General features: G+C 33.6%; 1 protein-coding gene across 9 annotated transcripts in view; it reads left to right on the forward strand.

Annotated features, from left to right (window-relative positions):
• Positions 1 to 17,949, forward strand: part of LOC128227529 (protocadherin-11 X-linked-like) — a 49,962-nt gene extending 32,013 nt beyond the window's left edge. For 5 of the 9 annotated variants that reach the window (XM_052938160.1, XM_052938159.1, XM_052938161.1 and 2 more), the window contains 4 exons: positions 5,637 to 8,547; positions 11,214 to 11,396; positions 15,369 to 15,528; positions 16,066 to 17,949. In XM_052938160.1, the coding sequence (XP_052794120.1) occupies positions 5,815 to 8,547; positions 11,214 to 11,396; positions 15,369 to 15,528; positions 16,066 to 16,622 (3,633 nt within the window). In that variant the 5' untranslated portion in view covers positions 5,637 to 5,814 and the 3' untranslated portion in view covers positions 16,623 to 17,949. Of the gene's footprint in view, positions 1 to 3,364; positions 3,484 to 5,636; positions 8,548 to 11,213; positions 11,397 to 13,496; positions 13,526 to 14,571; positions 14,642 to 15,368; positions 15,529 to 16,065 lie in introns of those variants that run through there. The other 4 variants (XR_008259826.1, XM_052938163.1, XM_052938165.1 and 1 more) reach the window with 4 other exon arrangements.
• Positions 17,950 to 21,474: the final 3,525 nt, after the last annotated feature.

Raw genomic sequence — 21,474 nt, forward strand, 5'->3', positions numbered from 1 at the left:
TTTGTCCCACAGACTCTTGGTCAGTTTTATGATATTCTTTCTTGTGGTCTTATTATCATCATCATTTTTTTCTTGAAACAGAAATGTGTTGAGTATCAGTTTTTTGGGGTTTTTCGTTTAAACTACCCCATCTAGTTTCACACACAGGGGTTTCTTTTGATTTTTTTTACACTATAAATAATCTATTTTCAATTGATTATATATAGGGTAAAAAAATCAAGAGATTTAAAACCGCTGTGGATTGACATGTATACAGTTTTTGTTTTCAATTTCAGATCTGCTAAATATGGCTCAGATTTGCAGTTTTTCAAGAGCTCTTGAGCAAGTTGTTCAAGACATGCATTGCCGTGCAATTTATAGTGGCAAATTTATTTGCCATGATTTATTTCTTTATTATATTCTGCAGGTGAAACCCAGCCTCAAATCATGAAGTATTTAAACTTTAATATCCTTAAATGGACATAAAAAGTGACAAATCTACGCAATTTGCCCCACTGGGATTTCCATAGCAACTGTTTTTCAAGAAATTATCCTGTTTTCTGCTCGACTTCCAGATAAATCCTTCCCACCTGTGACATTTGCGCATTTGCCACACAAATAATTCATATTTAATATGTGTGCAGTGATTTTCGTACAGCATACATAGTGAAGCAGATAATTCTATTAAATTTTCATTTATTAAATTTCATGTTGTTAAAGTCCCATGCAGAGTCTGATGTCGGAAAATTGGTGAGGTGTGCCATAAAATAATGATTTATGTTTACTTTTTGGTTATTTAATTGTATATCAGACAACGTAAAAGCAGTTATGATGCTTATTTTTCAAAGTTTTTATTCGGCCCTGGAATTAGTGCTGACTTGTATCGCGTAAGTAAACAAACTCATGTCAATCTAAAAATGTTTTATGAAGTGATGTAACTGTAAGTAGTACCAGTTCCCAATACTAATCATTTCGTTGTTGATCCAAAATTGTTTTATGAAGTGATGTAACTGTAAGCAGTTTACAGTTCCCAATACTTTTTATTTCGTTGTGGATTGAAAATTGTTTATTGAAGTGATGGAAATGTAAGTAGTTATAATTCAGTCCCAAATACTTATCTTATCCTTAATTTATATATTCTAATCTTTGAAGGACGTTTTAAGATTCTGTTCATAAAGCGGAAAGTGTTCAATTCTGTCAACTTAAAAGAATATAATTCATCACAGGTGCCACATGTTACACTGTATTTAAACAAACACAGAAGCTAAATTCACAGCGATATCGATGTATTAAAAACGGCAGCAAATTTTTCACAAGACAGCGCAAGTGCTATCAGATGTGCCAATTTTTCTGAGTTATTAATTATATTTGTTCTTTCGTATTGGGGAGGTTTGGTAAACAAAGTCTCGGTGAATTCTCTGATAGCCTATCACTTTCATTTTAAACAGGAGCTGGATAATACGGATTAATGGACGTTAAGCTTGATTTTGGTAATACTTATTTAAAAAGGCCAGAGTTTGCCAAGGAGTTAAACTTTCCGATAGTAAGATTTGCGTACAAAGTTTTTTTTTCAAACATGTACTTATGTCAATGATATGATGATGTGAATTCATTGAATTAGAGTTTATTTGACTTTACGATAGTAAGATTTGCGTACAAAGTTTTTTTTCAAACGTGTACTTATGTCAATGATATGATGATGTGAATTCGTTGAATAAGAGTTTATTTGAGTTTTAAGCGGACTTTCTCTTTAAATGGTGATTATTTGTTTATGACTTTTGTGACTTTTATCCTGATTGAATGAAAATTGCTGGTTTTGGTGGTGGTGATAAGAAATGGGTCTATAATTTGCTGTTACCGCTTTTATTGTGTTCATCTCTTGAATAGCAGAGTAGGGATACCTCAGGGGCGAATTTAAATTAGTCTGGTCATTCCTATTGAGAGCCAGTATCAATAGTCTTGACCGCTCAAGTAGTGGACGCAAGATTTTCGACACTAGGCCAGATTAGATTGAAGCTGAGGGAACCGTTGTTGTAAGACTTTTAAAAAATCCTTTAGGCAGTTCGGACTATTTAAAAAAAAAACACTTGAAGTTGGAATAATAGATACACGGACAAAATAGTTGGATTTAATTAACGATTGGACAAAGCTCCCTCGTGTGGTCAGGTAACAAGTGAAATGTGGCTTGAAGATCAGTAATTGGCTATGATTCAGCTGCTGTCATTCACGGACAAGGAACTGTAATTAGCATTGTTGAAAAGGTGTAACTTTTGTGACGGGCAGTGGTGATGGACTCCGCAGTAATAATCGGTCATTTGCCCAGCCTCAAGTGGTTCTAGAATCGGTAATAGATCCTGTTATTTACATCGTAGGGGGTGGACAAGGCTTTCACTGTATGGATAACTCAGAGTTAATCTAATGTGAAAAATATTTTAAACTAAAAGTTTTGGGAAATATAGATGATAAATTATTGTTCCTCTATTAAAGGTAATGCATTTATTTATTTATTTGTTTATTTGTTTATTTATTTATTATTGTTTTATTTTTTTATCCATTCATCCATTCATTCATTCATTTAAAAAAGATCTAAGTTTCATTTGCATACTTTTTCTTTAATTATTTATTTATTATTCATTTTTTAAATATAAATAATAGCAAATATTTACACATTTTTTGTTCATTTATTTATTTTTATTTGGATACCAATTGGTGAAAAAACTTGAAACTATGTTTTTCTAGCTACTAATTTAGTACAATAATTTATAATTATAAGCTGCTCTATTTATTACAGATTTAGATTTTAACACCTACAGGTTTTATTCTTAAGAATTTTCTATAAATTCTTTTTAGGATAGTCAAGATAATACAGTTCAAGAATTTAATTGGATTAAATAATTCGACCATTTACAACTATAAATTATATGTACTGGATTTAACCTTGACATAATCATAAAGTTATTTTGCAATTATGGATATTTTTTTAATTGCTGACCTTAAGTAATGGCTCATCATAAGGTTAATTAATTTTATTACATCAATAATATCTACGTAATAAAAATGCCTATTTTTTCATACCTTCCGATGTAAATGTTAAATAAGACAATACCATAAAATCGAGATAGCATCAACATTTAAAACATTATCATGATTTCTGTCACAAATTGTTCAAAATGTAACAAATGAAAAACAATAAAATCCTTCCAAAGATAATTTATATCGTTTTTCTAAAGTCATAGAATTTGACTGATAAATTTGATAAGAAAAATTGGCTTTTAGCCCAGGGCGTATATTTTTCTCCAAAAAATATGTGTTTTTGACATGCAAAATGCAATTTGACATATTGCTACATTGAAAAAACATCTTTATTATGTTAGCTCGCAATAAATGTTAGTACTTTGTCAAAAAAGAATGTTGAAATATTAATATTATTGATGTCTCATTTGATTGTGTTATGCGCTCCATCAATATTAGTGGCTCACTTTCAGCTGTTTCTCACCAAGCTTGGTAGGAAGCTTTAAATACTCACAAGTAATGCATTTGTGATATATTAGATTAAACATTTTAAAGCAATTTTCTGGAGTGTGAAATTATTCAAAACTGAGAATTACAATTATATTGTGTCTCATTACAACTCATTTTATTTCATTATATGAGCAAAAAAAATGTGCAATATACAAGGATTATCGTTCACTTGCGTAAGGTAATGGCTTGACAAAAATGTGTGAAACTAGGGGCTATGATTTTACAATTTATGGCCATTTGAACATTTAAAGGCAATGTGATTTTTCATGGATATTCATCTTTGTATGGGGAGAACTCCATATGGGGTTAAGCCGGACACAAAGCGTGCAACGATACAAGTTACGTTGTCACCATAAGGGGTAACTTTAATTACACTCAGAATTAGTTGACTGTGAAATTCGACGTGTCAACAGGTATTTGTGGTTTTCTCTGATTCAAAGTAAATTTGCTAATATGCTCTCAATTGAGTCAGCTTAAATTGGTTTCAGATTTCCATGTTGATTTTCTCGATTTAATTATTGTAATCGGGTCATTGTCCGGAGAATGATGTTTTAAGTTTGGTTAAGTCCTTGATGGCTGCGAACACCTTATACGTTTAACGATGTGTATTTTTCATAAAAAAAGGTCATTCAAAATTTTCAACAAACAAAAAAATTACAAAATTCTGTCGTTAAAAACTTGAAGAAGTCATTGATTTGATACTTTTTGGAACAAAATGCTCTCGTTAATTTTTTTTAAGTCATTGAGTCTATTTCATTTTGCTATATACAGATATATTTATCATCTTCAAATTCTCACAGAATAAGGAAATCTTAATAATATGGACTTCTATGAATTTCTCAGAGTTATTAGGAAAACTTAATAATCCGAATTTCTATGATTTTACTTATTGAGGTGTAAATGATGTATAGTCGTAAAATCTGTATAATTTTGATCAGAGAAGTTGGAAAACTGATTTATGGTCATGCTGTGCCCGAGTTCATACTTGTAATAAGGTCTGAAATGGTCATAAACTGGCCGTTGAAAAGGTTCGAGTGTTTGTCATCACAAGTCCAAGTCTTGTCCGATCTGTTTGCTCATATGTTCGACAAAAACGAGGAGTGTTGTATTCGGAATATGACGTGCATTTAAGGAATATGAAACATGTTGCTTGCTGAGTGTTACAGTTATCATTTGTTTGATGTTGGATGTTAGTTTTAAGATCTAAAATTATTGCTAAGTAAGCTAAGTTTCGTAAATATACGTTTATGTATTTATTTATTTATTCAAGTCTCATCCACATATATTCAATTCATGATGTTTAAATGACATGAGCTAAAAATATCTCGTACTATAAAAAATATCTGAAAATTAAGGTTTTTATACAGCCAAGATGGCTGATTGCTGATTCTTCAATAAGTACACCAGTAACCTTATTTTAAGTCACATCAATTGAAATTTCGCTCTCTATAAAATTTTATGCTTCTTTGAAAGTAGTCATAAAATCAGCTACACTAAATTACAAGCTGTATTATTGAGCTCTTTCCAGTGATTTCTTAATGAATTTGACATTCTGATTGAAAATTTTCTTTTTTTGATCAGACTATATTTTTGTGATATAAATGCTTTCAGCGATTAAGTTACTTTAAATACATCAAATAAAGTTTGTCTATTATTATAGTTGTGCAAACTGATGCTTAATTTCATTTTTTTTTGTTAGCATACATTTTTTTCCATGTTGGATATTTTTTAAACATCAGTTTTAAGCATTGGAAATAACGCAGTGGTCATCAGTGTAGGAGTATGATTAGAAGGCTAGTATGGGACTTGAGTCATGTCAGCACACAACAGAAAAATGAATGACAATTACTTTTGAAACTAATATATCCAACTGAGCTATGACTATGTATTTTTGATTTATCACAAGAAAAGAGGATTACCATCTGTAGTTGACTTATCCCGGATAATACGGATATAAATGCGAAAATCACTACACGATCAATTGTAGGGATATGCATGTGTCCCATTTTGACCAGTTGCGTTACATTTCGCTTTTTGTACAAAGTACAGGATTAGAGGATTATTATAATGCTACTTAATCATCTTGTTTTGACAAAGAACGATCATGAGTCCTTATTCTTTTTGTCTCGTTTCAGATTTCGTGTCCAGTGACTAAAGTCTTCTGCACTGAATGGAACTTCTGACCAAGAGGACTTTTCAAAAATAATAATAAAAAACACGAAAAGTCGGACTTACAGCAACAAACTTGCACCGGATTTAGTAATGAAGTAGTCGGATAAATAAACTCCAAAGTGGATTTTTAAAGAACAAAAAATGGAGTTTAAGAATATTTGGGCGTACTTTGCTTTCACTTTTTATTTGTCCATTACTTCTGCAGAGAGTATTAGTGTTAACTTTGAAGCAGAAGAGGAAATCAACGGACAACAATACCTTGGCAATCTTATCACTAAAGTTAACGACAGCGTTGGCAATGACTTGGATGGATACGGATTTCAAATTCCAAATGGCGTTTACAGTGGATACTTTACGGTCAATGAAAGCGGCGACTTTAGTGCTGTTCAAAAAATAGACCGCGAAAGTATTTGCTCAGCACCCAAATGTGTGCTCCAACTAAATGTGTATGCAATTTCACAGGCAGATTTTCTAACGATCGAAGTAAATGTTGAAATAATGGACACCAATGATAAGATCCCAGAATTTTCCAGCAATGTTTTTCGTCTCTCGATCCAAGAAGGTAATGCTCTTGGAAGCACCTATGAGCTTCCGTCTGCTGTTGATCTCGACACAGGAATCAACAGGATAAAAAACTTTGTTCTTGAGCCAAATGATGGAAGCTTTTCACTGGAAAACCATACCAACCTTGATGCCTCTATTGGACTTAATCTTAGAATTAACTTAACTCTTGACCGTGAAACAATAGACTTGTACCAGCTTTTGGTGAAAGCAATAGATGGCGGTAGTCCTGCACTCACTGGTACTCTAACTGTCAATATTAACATTACAGACATTAATGATAATCGACCTGTGTTTGATCCACAAAAATACAATGTCACTATCGATGAAGATGTAGCAGTGAATACTGAACTCGTCATTGTTACTGCAACAGACAGAGACATAGGCGAAAATGCTAGGTTATCTTACAGTTTCACAAAAATGGAACCTCAGTCGATTCAGAATGTTATTGCCATTGAAGAAGCAACTGGTAAAATATTCATAAACCAAAGGATTAACTCCCAAACTGGACCATTTACGCTGTTCGTTGAAGCTGCTGATCATGGTAATCCAGTTAAAAGGAGTTATCAAGCTGAAGTCATCATAAATGTCAGAGACATTAACAATAACGCCCCTCAAATAGTGACAATCACTTACATAAATAATAGAAAAATCAGAGAAGATGTAGCAGAAGGGTTTCTTGTGGCCATTTTTGATGTTAGGGATGCAGATACAGGCGAAAATGGTGATGTCACATGCACTTCTGAAAACGAGAATTTTTCAATCAGGAAAGGAGAGAAAAACTCTATGAACATTTTTCAGTTTAGTATTCATGTTCATTCAAAACTTGACAGAGAAGTGAAAAGCTCACATGACATACTGATAAATTGTTCTGACAATGGTGAAATCCCTCTGCATTCAAACACATCATTCACTGTAGCTGTTGAAGACGTCAACGATAATGCACCCTTTTTTGCTCAGCGTGAATACTCAAAGGATATCTTTGAAAATGTAACATCCGGAGCTGTTCTGTTGAAAGTGGTAGCTACTGATAGAGACGACGGTCCAAATGCCAGGCTTAACTACAGTATTGTCCCTACCAATGCAATGAGTATGTTTTACATTGAAGCAGATGGTATCATTCGAGCAGTGCGACCATTTGATAGAGAAGAGAAGGATTATTATCAGTTTAATGTGATCGCTAAGGACAATGGCAATCCAAGTCTGAATGACACTACTGTTGTAGAAGTTAGAGTTTTGGATATCAATGACAACTCTCCAAAATTTACCGGCGACAGTTACGCAATGGCTGTTCTCGAAAATAGTAACGTTAGTACAAGCATTGGACAAGTAACTGCAACAGATGAAGATTTAGGTGAAAATGGACAGGTTTCTTTTGTCATACCTTATGAATTCCCAGAGGATTTATTTCCATTCCATGTTCTCGATGATGGTACAGTCATTACAAAGGAAGTCTTGGACAGAGAGGTGAAAAGTTTGTACAAGTTTGAGATTCTTGCTTCTGACCACGGTAATCCGCCAAAGTCTACAAGAGTGCCGGTGATGGTTACAGTCAGGGATGTCAATGATAACAAACCATACATTGAAATACCAGGAGATAATGAAAACAACAGCATTTCCATTCCGCACAACACTGCAAAGAACACTGTCATATACACTGTTGTTGCTACTGACGCTGATGAAAACCAAGAAGATGAGTTGCAATACAGTATAATAGCAGGAAACTCTAAAGAGCTGTTTCAAATAGATTTAGTCAAGGGTGAAATATTTCTTACTCGTGAAGTCAAAGATGATGATCCAAAACAGTTTACACTGGAAATATCAGTCAAAGACAGTCAGGAATTTCCACTGGAATCCACAGCCGAATTACATATCAGCGTCTTCATTGCCAAAGGGGTTATGGGACCAGAAACAAGTGCAGCATCTACTGGTCAGAACATCCTCATTGCCATTATTATTTCCTGTGTCACTGTCATCCTTTCCATCATCATTATCACCATAATTTGTGTCTTGAAACGCAAGGACAACCAAAAAGCACTTTACAATGCCAAAGCCTACGATGAACAAAAAATAATCTCTGATCCCAGCAGAAGTAGCAATCGCTCGAATTCATCCCGAGGATCAAGAGACAAGATGCTGTTCCCTCCAGAACCGGTTTACCCAGGCGAGATGATGTTTATCGAGAACGGCTTTGGGAAAAAGCAGGTTAGCTTTTCCGTGGATGAGGAACAGGACACAGGAATCTCCATTGAGGCGAGCGGCCAGTTTGACCCTGTCACTTCCTTCAAGTCTCCATCTCCGGTACCAGTCCAGGTGTGTTGATTTTTAGTTTAGCTAGAGGGGCTTTTCTAGCCATATGAAATAACCAGGCAGACTAGGTTTATTGGCAATTAATTTTAAAATAGTTCTATGATTAATACATTGGTGTAAAATAGGCATATAAGCATATGAAATAAGGAGGCTGATAAGCCTTAGGGCTATTACTGGCAAAGAGTACTATAAGGTTTCAAGTTGCTTTAACCTCAGATCTTTTTTTAATTTATTAAGGTGCGTCAAATATTTGAACTGAGCTTGGGTTTTTAAGGTGCAATTCTTTCAATCTATTTAAATTGCTCGGTGCAGACCTTCCAGTTCATCTTGGTACTGTTATAATTTTGTTATATATGTCACTGTTTGTTCAAAGATTTATTGCTTTCTAAGTGAAATATAATTATTGTCACTGCTAAATCAATTTTAACTAGGAATTTTCAGCAAAAATCAGATAACAAACAATGTCTTTTATTCGGTAGATAAGGCCCCATCTTATTTGTAGTAATACGATGCTTCGTTTTTCAGCTATTGTGTCAAAAGAAACTGTAGCCAATAGCTAATTCCCATATATCATGTCAGCCGCTAATCCGCTATAAGAAAATTGATAAATAATATGCATGCTCATTTTGATAGAAGTAATAAGCAGTTGAAATTTAATATTTCCCAAGATGGATGGACAGAGGGTCATTGCTATACCTCCAAGCTGGCCTTGTAGGCTTTACTGGTCTGCCAGTGTTTATTTTCCATTTATAAGCCATCAATGAGAATTGATGCCCCCTGACGGACCGTATTCACCTGTCACATGACTTCCAAGGTCATCGGAAGGTGACCAACGTCTGTACGTCATTTGAGCCCATCTGCCGGAATCCATTCTTAGGGATAATAACCAATCTTGTTAATACGTCAGGTTGTTCGCACAATGAGCTATTGTCAAATGATAGGTAGAAAAATAAAACTTTTTGACATGAATCTACTTCTGTCAATGTTGGCATGGCTCAGAAGGAAGAAAATGGTTTGAAAAATCTAGTTTTTGTCTCGGTTAATGTATCAGAAATTGTTTTAAGAGAAAACTTGAACAAAAACGTTTTTAACTTTTATGATGCAGTCTAGTCTAATGGAGCTGATTTGGTGTCACAGAAAAACTGCATTGCTGGTAATTTAATGGAGTTCTGAAGTTTTATTGGCTAGGGATTTCTTTGATTTTTCAGTTTTGTGAATGTGCATTATCTCTTTCATAGTCTCATAGCCTGACTCATTTTGTCTATATTTACCTTCATCTTTGAGGAAAGTGTTAACTGTTTGCTTATACTAAATGACTTCATAAAACATTTGCTAGCTGTGATCATGCAGAAGATGAATGGAGCACATATTGTTGAAAATTAAACAAACATTCCCGGCTAAACCGGGTTTGAATAGACAGATGGCTAAGAACATCTTGTATTGACCTAGGTGTCTCATATTTCCAAAAGTAAGGTGACCAAATTTATCATTAAAAAGTGAGCAATTATCTTACTTTATTTTGACAATCATGTTCCTTTCTTATTCAAATTTTGAAGATGTTTGTCAATATTATCAGAGAGGTACTGTAATTATAGTGTAACTATCACTGCTCTTTTAATATCAAACATATTTTCTGAAGAACACAAGTGGCGATGAAATTTCATTTAAATCTAATTAAGAATTTCTTGTTCATATATTTAATTACTAAAAATTTTCTTTTAAGATTTTAAGAGTGTTTGCCGACAGACAATGATGGTGTATTTGATTTCGTGTCGTCAGTGATTTTTCAAGGGACTAGTCAGTATCTTACACAAAATCTGTCAGGCCTATTTTATATCATGAACAAATATGTCACCTTTGGTTATTGGTATCGGGTTACAATTAGCAGCAATCTGTCAACATAAGATTTAAGATAGACCAAGCCCCATGTATGAAAACCCCTGTAATCCGGGGCTTTCTTATTCCTGATAACCCTGTAGAAATGTCATAGGTCTCGTGGCTCCCGATTATGTAAACTCTGACAAAAGCAAGAGGGCCGCAATGTGGACTTTCACTGACCAAATGTTTACGTGTTATTGTTGGGGCAAAAATTAATAGACATTTAAATATTTGTTCTGATAATGCTGTTTATTGAAATTTACGAATCACTGTAACCCCCTGAATGTTTTTCAATGAGGTGGTCAAAAGGCCTTTTGAGGCGGACACAGCTTAATTGTCACACAGCTATTTCATTACTAAAGATTCAGGCTTCTGTTATCGAATACTGTTACTGCTGAAATTCAAGTATGAAATTTTGAAAGCAAAACAGGAAAAATGTCGAGCTTGCAATTCTTCCCTATTTTAAAGAAATGCTTCCCCACCCCGTACCCTATTCTAGTACCATTGAAAACAACAACAAGACATGTACATTATTTTTTAAGCTTGGTTTTTTCAACATTGTCCTGGTCATTTAATTTAGTTATATAATTAAAAAATAAGATTCTTTAAAGGAGCATAATTTTTTTTTAATAATGGAACTTGATATTTTTTAAATAACTGTCCATTATATTTTCAAATAACGGAACAGTATATTTATAAATAACGGACCAATATATTTAAGAATAACATAACATTTTATTTTGAATAATGGAACATTGTATTTTTAAATTTATGAAACATTATATTTTCAGTCTCCTGATTACCAGAACTACCAGAAGGAAGTTTCTCCTCCGCGTTCGGAGAAGAGTGACGACACGAAACAGCGGGAAATCCACAGGATGACATCGCTCCGCGTACATCAGGCACTCATACAGTCTCACAACAACAACAATAACAACAACAGCAAACAGTGGCCACAATCATCACAAGAAGAGGTAAATATAAATTTTTATCTGGAAAATATATGATTCAGGTTTCTGAATGGAATTTACTTTCACTAATAGTGAAAAGAGTATTTTGAATTGCAAAAACAGGATTTTTAAATAAATTTCTATGATGTAAGTGATAATGCATAGAGTATTAGAAAAAATATGCAATACAGAAAATGATGGTTCTCAATATTGCCCAAAACGTAAATTGGCGTTTATTTTAAACTAATTTAAATGGTAGGATTAATATAAAGGATGCTTTAATTTAAATTTCATTTATATAGTAGGATTATTATAAGGGAAGCTTTAATTTAAAACTAATTAAAATGGTATCAGTAAGGGAAGTTGTAAAAGTGTCAAATGGTTCTACTGGCTCCTGTCTCCTTTGACCACAGTATATTGCATCCTGTTTTAGACATAGGGACGTAAATGGGAATCCACTGTCTATTTGCCGCTTACAATGGATCAATACCCACACTTGACCAATATTAGGCAACAATTAATCCCCGCGGTCAATAATTGATTTACTTACACGATTAAGTCACTCCTTGGCACTCACGTGTGAAAAGGACGTGTTTAAAAATTGTGATTTCTGAAACGATGATGTTTGGACTGGTGCGAAGATTTCGTTTACCATTAATAACCATTGGCTAATATTTAAACAGCATTATGTTATTTTATACAAACATAGAAATCCAAACTTTAATTCATTGGTCTTTTGTGACCGGTGCTGGTTGGATAATAAAATTTAAGTGGTCTTTTAAAAGAATTAGGCAATAGTTTTTACTTGCAATCACCTAAGAACTCTAACTCAAAATTATTTATCAAAATATTGTTTTATTTCAAAGTCATGCTAAATCGAATGGTCTAGACTGTTTTAAATCAATTGCAAATAATTTTTTCCAATGTTGATAAAATAAATATGAAAAAAACATATTATTGTAGAGTTGCGACAGATCGTAGGCAAATTGTTTAAATTAGACTGATAAGGAGATGGAATAGTGTTTGATGGATGGCTTCCGAATAAGGCATTTGAAGAGTTAAACAAATACGAGACTTTGACGATGGCAGCTTTATGTAATATTGAAGGGAAATGCTGGGCAAATATATCACGAATATAGCTCATTTGGCCTAATTTCAAATAGAATTGATCCTGTTTGAATAATTTAATTTGTTTTTTAAAACTATGAATACTCTGTTTCCCGGCAATTATAGTCAACTTGAGAATTAAAGATTGCAATGCAAATATTTGTATTAAAACAATTTTCATTTATGTTTATTTTATCTATTGACCGTATTTATTTCTTTGACCTTTCTAAATCTTTTTTCACTTAAATTTAAATTTTGCATGTTTTTAAAAGCTCAACTTGGGGTGCATGGCGTGTCGATTTGTATAGCATGTTTTAATGGCTGCTAATTATTACTGAAAACTCCTATTATTACAATTTGCTTGCTCGAAATCTATCATTAACCCCCAAAATGGGATACTAATATCGCATTATAATCCTCTAATTAAGTACACTGGTCATAAAAAAGTACACCTGAGCAATTTTTACTGCAGAGTTTAAAGGATTGAAATAGGGGTGTATAAAAATGAAACTTTTATCTTCAAGGACAATTTTTATGTGGTAATGGCAATACTTCTGCTTTTTTATGTCCGTTATCGGTTTCACTTATTTTCCTCTGAAGAATACAATTTTTGACTCAGGGGCATAGCGGGTTGCGATTTCAAAACAGCTGTTAAAGAATTATTAACATTGTTAACATCATCATTTTCAACTTTCAAATATTAAAATATACTGCTCTTGAAATTTAATGATATTCTAGTGATCTGCTGTATATCTAACAAGAATCAAGACAGCTGTACTTGTTTCTATTTAAATATTTGTGCAAATCATCAAATATTTCATGTTTAAAAGTTAGCAATGATGTTGCTAATCATGTTGTTAAATTTAACAAGTTCTGAACAATCGGCCCAATATTATTTACTTAATTGTTTTACTCTTTTGCATATATGACTGTGATATATGTCTAAATATTCAAGATTTCTTGATGCTTATCTATTTATGAAGAAGAAAATAACAAAATGAAAATAATGTTACCCAGGAGGTCAATAGTAGAAGCATTGAGTAAAGGTACACTATTTTATGGTTTTACGTGTAATGTCCACAAGTTTCATGTCTCTAACCCCTTAAATGTATTTTTTAAATCCATGTTCTGTTGCTTTTTGTGAGTTTGTTTGATTTCTTGAAGGCTTCTATGAAATGAATGTGAATTGTTATGGAAATTTACATCTTCATGTAAGACATTTTGGCGAAGTTAACCATTAAGGTTACATTTCAGTTTGAGGGAAGAAAAAATATAAAGTAATATAAGAATAGTACAAATAGATTGAGAGATAGAAAGAGAAGATAAGACAGAGTTCACGGACTTCATTGCTTCCTAGATTCAGGCCTACGAATGAAAATAAAACGCAAAAATAGAAAGTCAAAGAGTTCTTTAATTAAAGTTTAAATTTGACCTTAAATTGGACTACAAAGAACTATTTTAAAGTTGAGTATAAATGAACTGACACGGACACTGTTCATTATGCATCTTTGGACATTTGACCACCGTCCATGCTCAACTGACCACGTAGATTTAAACGACTCTAATAAGCGAGTCAGATATTAAATTTCGACCTTTGTCTGCTGAGATAATGGTATCAGGTTTTGTTTTTCCATATAGGTTTACAAAGTTTGCAAATTCGAATCTAATTGCTGGCTTGAAATAACATGCTATGTATTGTCCATCATTCTTTGTTCAAACGGAGAAACATCTGTGAAGGATCATTGAGCAGATGTATTGAAGAGTTATTGAAAATTTTGATAAATAAGTATTTGTTCACCTACTGACAGATAGATACTGTTAATGACATATGGAAAAGTCAAGTCCACAATTACGTTTTTTTTTTCAATCCTACATCTGCAGAATGTGTCATTGTTAATGTTTGTACTAGTTTAAATCCAAAAAAAGAAACACTGAATTTAAAAAAAAAATGTTTAAAAAGAGTATTGAAATATATATATTTTTTTATAAAAAGCCTGTCCTTCCAAAATGTTATTCTGACTTAACAGTCTACATGTATTGAATTTTAATTTCTCAATCACATAATTTTGACATCATCTGATATTTATAACAGGACGGTTACTGGACATTTCCTCGTAGAACCTCGTCTAATACGCCCAATGTTTCCACAAAATACCTCTCAGGTACCAAACCTCACTCCGACCTTGCTCGGGAAAAAACGGCATGCACGTCATTGTCTATATGTGGTTTTACGCTTGTGGTGCACTTTCAACATTCAATCATACATGTCTTTTTGCGTACTGGTATTTGTCGAGGGTAATTGTAGATGGTTGTGTTGGTTGTACGTGGGATTTATGCAAAAAAACTCACACTTTTCACCACTGCTTTATATGTTAAACACAAAAGGAGAACAAATTTTTTTTCATCGAAAACCAATTTTTTTTTATTGTTGTATTTTTTTTCTCCAGATTTTCTAACGAAATACTTTAAATGTATCTGACACAATGTATACATACTACATTTTCCAAATATAAAATGCATGCGCAACCTGTAATACGATGTATATTATCTTCAAGTTAGTGACTTCAGTCAACTTTTCTTGTAAGCATCTCCGAAAGTTGTTGTTCTATGTTAGACCCTGCTGTAGCGGATGTGAAATTTCGTCTGTCTGTCTGTTTAACACCTTAAAAATAGCAAATTAATGCTTTAAATGTACGGATATTTTATATTAAGTTTGTTTAAAGTAAAAGCATGTTTTTAAAGAACATACATTTAAACATCACTTTTATCTCTTTTATGAAATATGTTTTTATTTCCAATCACCAATTAGGTTCCTGTATAATCATATTTCCTTATTCGCACGAGCTTTTGAGCTTTTTCTCACGTGTGTCATTTCTCGCACCGCTTCAGCTGTCCGGCCAGGGGAGGGGATATATTGGATTGGCGAGGGGGAAGGGTCATCACCTGGACGACACACACAGCGAATCTTCAGGGGAGACAACCACTAGCGACTCCGGGCGAGGTGGCAGCGAGGAAGACATTCGTAATATTACCATCTCGCATGACACAGGTAGAGTATTCATTGGGGATGGATTTTCTTTGATGCAAGGGACACAACTCTTACAAATATGGTTGACTTTGGATTTTGAAGTTATGCACCCTGCACTATATATTAAGACTGAACAGCACATTTTGTATAAATATTTCTGTAATAAAATCATAAGAAAGAGACCATTGAAATTAAAAAAAAATACATATTTTCAAAAACAATTCATTAAAATATGGCATGTTCAAGATTTAAATTAACCATCTTAAAAAATGCAAAATAAGTATTTTATATAATAAAGCAAATGTTAGGTATTCATTTAGTCCTTTTGCCTGGAATTGCAGTTAAAACACTTTCTTCTCCCCATAACATGTTTTATTGACATGTTTATTATGTGCTCTATTTATGATTTTATACAAACTGAATTTTACAATAAACATGCTTAAAAGTCCACCCTGCCAAATATTTCTGAGTAATTCACAGTATGGCCCCTTTAAATGGCTGACTATGCAAGTAGCGTTTAAAATACAAATGTAGTAAGGCTCCATTTGTTTATTCCAGATGAGTCACGAAGCCCTAACACCTCAACCGCCCATCCATTCTACTCCACAGACGCCCAGTCTCCGACCTTTACATCGTTCCATGGCAACAGCGTACACAAAGCCGGTCCAGTCCTCTCAGCCTTCCTCAAGAAAAAACAGAACCGTAGGAATAGCAATAGTGAAGATAAAAACAATCATAATTCCTACGCCATGAATGACTTGTCTAACCCCCAACGGGGAGGGGTTCCTAGTGTGTATTCATACAGACCTAACGATGGCGGTGAATCGCCGAGAGTGAATAATACTTTTAATTTCGATCCTCATTATGGACCAAGCATGACTACTTTTGGCCATTTAAAGAATAATCTAGATGCCAATCCATTGTTACATTCATCAAAACAGTCCAACTTGAATCCAGCTAATTCCTTTGAGAATGATAGCGTTACGGGACGATCTCAAGACGATGATAATACAACAACAACATCAGGTAGCTACACCATCAATGACATTCAGGATGACATTCTTGCTTCTGATATGCCACAGGACATGTTTTACAAGCCAGACACGTTTGTCTGACGTGGCTTTTGTGATCATATTTGCCTTGGTTAAAAGTGCTAATATTGACTGCTTGAAAAGATATTAAAACAAAGGGGGACAACCAGAGATGCTGGTAATCTGGGATAAAGTGAATTACCTCCCTTTTCGTTTGTTGATATGAACTAAATGTTGATCAAGGGAGATTACCTGAGGTTAACTTATACTCATTAAACAAGGGAGGTCACTTGAGGCTAACTTATACTCACTAACAATCAAAATGTGATATGGACAGGATATGCAGGGTTTTGCATAATCAATTCCACAATATTTGTGGTAATGTTCCAGATGTATGGAGGCTATGTACCAAATGTTGCTAGTATGGTGTATTGTATATGACTGTGTTCGCCAGTGAAAATATTGATAGTGTATAAATCAAATTCAAAATATATTCACTTGTGTGAATGCTTATAAGAAAAGCATTGAAAGATTTGTGTACTCAGATATAAAAATGATTGTCATGCCATTTTATTGCCATTTTTAATTATGAAAAACCAAAAAACAAGGCTTCAATTCAAAACACTGTGTTTGGTCATAATCGATTGTAGCTGATGTTGCAACGATAAATCGATTATATTGGATTATTGCACAATACTGAAGTACACCAAGTTTTACACTTCAATTAAATACCCATATTACTTCACATTTATTACAACTTATAATGCAGCTTTCTTACGATGATCTCAGACTTATGCCTTACTGTGTGAAATTAATCATGTTTCGTTTCTATTTCAATTTGGTAGGGGCAATTATTAAAAAAATATAAGTGAACCCTGTGGGGACTTGGAACTTAATAAGGATGTATGAAATCTGTAATTATCTCCTTTTTAAGAGTTTTGGGACCTTCAAAGGATAATATTTTAAACATAATTGAGATAAACTATGTTTTGGGTTATGGAATCAATTTTAAGTAAGATTTAGGCTTAATGAAATATGATAATAAAACATATAACACTCAAGATGTTTCATGAGATTTGGGCCGGAGACTGCATTCTATAACTGATGCATGTCTAAGGATGCTTAGAATGATATTGGACAAAGCCCTTGGGTTTAAACTTTTATATTAAACAAATAATAAATTCTTCATTCATTTCCTACTGTACTATATGTTTTTGTTTCTTGTGTTATTTATATCAACTAATTGGTGTTCATTTGTTGTTCTGTTTTCTATGATTTTGTAATATAGTGAATTTTGAGATATTGTATATTATTCAGGGATCATGAATTCCACACACATTTTTGATCAGATTATATAATATATTCATAATAAATAAGAGAAAAAAGATGCTAGAAAAATAATAAAATATTTGCAAATTATCTAAGTTTCTTCTTTTATTAACAAGGTTTTCACAAAATGAAACCCGGTTATTAGAATGATGTACGTCATTATTCGGGCGGGTGGCCGTGCAGCTGGATGGGCTTATTGCTGACCTATCTTGACCTAACTATAGGTTGGGATTGTAAAGACCTTAAATGGCATTGTGTTTTGACCCCTAGGATCAAAGTCAAGGTCATTGTTACTAAAAATAGACAAACGGTTGAAACTGAATAACTTTAGTTAGAATTGACATATACTGACTAATCTTGGTATTTAGGAAGAGTTTAAAGAGACCTTTCTTTGGGGCCACTGGGTTTAAGGTCAAGATCACTATTACTAGAAATAGAAAATCGTTGAAACTGAATAACTTTTGTTAGGATTTACATATCTTGACTAAACTTGGTATTTAGAAAGAGATTATGGAGACATTTCATGGGATTGTGTTTTGGGGCTGCTGGTTTCAATGTTACTAAAAATAGAAATACGGTTGAAACTGAATAACTTTAGTTAGGGTTGACATATCTTGACTAAACTTGGTATTTAGGAAGAGTTTATGGAGTCCTTTCATGAGACTGCGTTTGGGATCCCTGGAGTCAAGGTCAAGGTCTATGATACTAAAAATAGAAATACGACTGAAACTTAAAAACTAAAGTTAGAATAGACATATCTTGACTTAACTTGGTAGCTTAAAAGAGTTAATGTAGACTTTAGACTTTTCATGGGATTTCGTTTGGGGCCCCTGGGGTCAAGGTCAAGGGAACGAAACTAAAAATAGAAAAACGGTTGAAGCTAAATAGCTTTAGATAAGGTTGATACATCTTGACCAAACATCACATATATGAATAGTTTGGGATTGCAGTTGGACCCCTGAGTCAAGTTTAAGGTCACTGTTACTTAAATTTAAAAAATATATATGTTTGTACTGAATACTTATGTTGACTAAACTTGGTATTTAGGAAGGATTAATGGAGAACTTTCATTTGGATTACGATTGGGGCCCCTGGGGTCAAGGTCACTTTTACGAAAATACGGTTGAAACTGAATCACTTTAGTTAGGGTTGAAATTTCATGACCAAACTTGGTATGTAAGAAGAGTTTATGGGGGACTTCCATGGGATTGCATGTTGTGCCCCTAAGATTAGGGTCAAGGTAAGTGTAACTACAACCAATCCAAGCATCATGCCATAAAAATCGTTTGGCGTATATACCTTTAGTGCCATTCAAAATGATGGCAGTGCTAAGTAAAAATGATGGCACTACAAAGCTAAAACGATGAAAGTGCCAACAAACAAAGTGTCATGCAATCATGTGACCACCACAAAAAATAATGGTGAGCTATTTAAACAAAAATGGTTCCTAAACAGACCTCGATTTTTATAAATATTTCAGGGTCATGAAATCCGCACAAGTCTTTGATTAGATTATATAATATATTCATAATAATAAGAGAAAAACAAATGCTAGAAAACTGTTAAGCAAACATATGCAAATGATCTGGAGTTTCTTCTTTAATATCCTAATGGAAATAAATTGTGAAGAAATATACCGGTACATTTGTCTAAAAATCTTGATTTTCATGAAGCATGGACACAATTTCAATGACGTCATTTTTAGAATTGTTAAAATGCGTTACCTCCCTCACCCTAACAGTAACAAATTTAGCCTTGCTTACAAACAAAATCTGTGGTGCTTATATACCCTTGAAGAAACTAGTCACAATCTTTAGATAAGGTTGATATATCTTGACCAAACATCACATATATGAATAGTTTGGGATTGCAGTTGGACCCCTGAGTCAAGTTTAAGGTCAATGTTACTTAAATTTAAAAAATATATATGTTTGTACTGAATACTTATGTTGACTAAATTTGGTACTTAGGAAGGATTAATGGAGAACTTTCATTTGGATTACGATTGGGGCCCCTTGGGTCAAGGTCACTTTTACAAAAATACGGTTGAAACTGAATCACTTTAGTTAGGGTTGAAATTTCATGACCAAACTTGGTATGTAAGAAGAGTTTATGGGGGACTTCCATGGGATTGCATTTTGTGCCTCTAAGATTAGGGTCAAGGTAAGTGTAACTACAACCAATCCAAGCATCATGCCATAAAAATCGTTTGGCTTATATACCTCTAGTGCCATTCAAAATGATGGCAGTGCTAAGTAAAATGATGGCACTACAAAGCTAAAACAATGAAAGTGCCAACAAACAAAGTGTCATGCAATCATGTGACCACCACAAAAAATAATGGTGAGCTATTTAAACAAAAATGGTTCCTAAACAGACCTCGATTTTTATAAATATTTCAGGGTCATGAAATCCGCACAAGTCTTTGATTAGATTATATAATATATTCATAAAAATAAGAGAAAAACAAATGCTAGAAAACTGTTAAGCAAACATATGCAAATGATCTGGAGTTTCTTCTTTAATATCCTAATGGAAATAAATTGTGAAGAAATATACCGGTACATTTGTCTGAAAATCTTGATTTTCATGAAGCATGGACACAATTTCAATGACGTCATTTTTAGAATTGTTAAAATGCGTTACCTCCCTCACCCTAACAGTAACAAATCTAGCCTTGCTTACAAACAAAATCTGTGGTGCTTATATACCCTTGAAGAAACTAGTCACAATCTTTCTTGGACTAATCCTAGTGCCAAGCAAAATGATATCGATGGCAAGCTAATACGATGGCAGTGCCAAGCCAAACGGTGGCGATGGCAGGCTTAAAAAGATGGCAGTGCCAACAAACTGAATGACAGTCATTCGACCACTACAAAAAGAAGTCGAGCTATTTAAAGAAACATGGTAGCTAAACAGACCTAGATCTCTATCGAATTTTGAGATAGTATGTATTATTCAGGGATCATGAATTCCTCAAACATTTTTTATCAGATTTATATAATATATTCATCAGAAATGAGAAGATATTTTTAAATGCTATAAAATAATAAAACATTTGCTAATGATCTGAAGTTTCTTCTTTATATCTAAAAAGTAATAAATGGTCAGAGGCTTTACTTGTAAACTTGGCAAAATACAATATTAACGATATAAAATTCCAAGATTCCAACGATATTCCTCACAAATGAAGTCAAAATGCACCAGTTTTCATTTAAGTAGGTCATGACACATATCACAATATCTTTGGTAATTATTTTTGCACTATGTGTACAGGTAAAAAACGATCATCATGCACCCATCAACTTTTGTCCCGACGGTAGTGGAGGAGGGGGGGGGGGGTCACACCCATATGGGAGTTAGACGAAATTCAAATTTTGTTGATTAACCCAATTACTGGACAAGGATAATTTCACTGGTGTCAGAGTTGTTCAAGGCCTCGAAATTCCAGCCGAGTCCTTTCCGGAGGGCGGTTTCACTGAGCCTATTAAAATCCCGCCTCTCGGGAATCACCCCCTGTCTTAGCCCCCTATATGCCTGCCGATGGTGGGGCAATACACTGATTGGTGCATTAAGACTGATGTAAATTGGCTATTGCATGTCCTAA

This window comes from Mya arenaria, chromosome 3 (assembly GCF_026914265.1).
Source record: "Mya arenaria isolate MELC-2E11 chromosome 3, ASM2691426v1".
In the NCBI taxonomy this organism is placed as follows: domain Eukaryota; kingdom Metazoa; phylum Mollusca; class Bivalvia; order Myida; family Myidae; genus Mya; species Mya arenaria.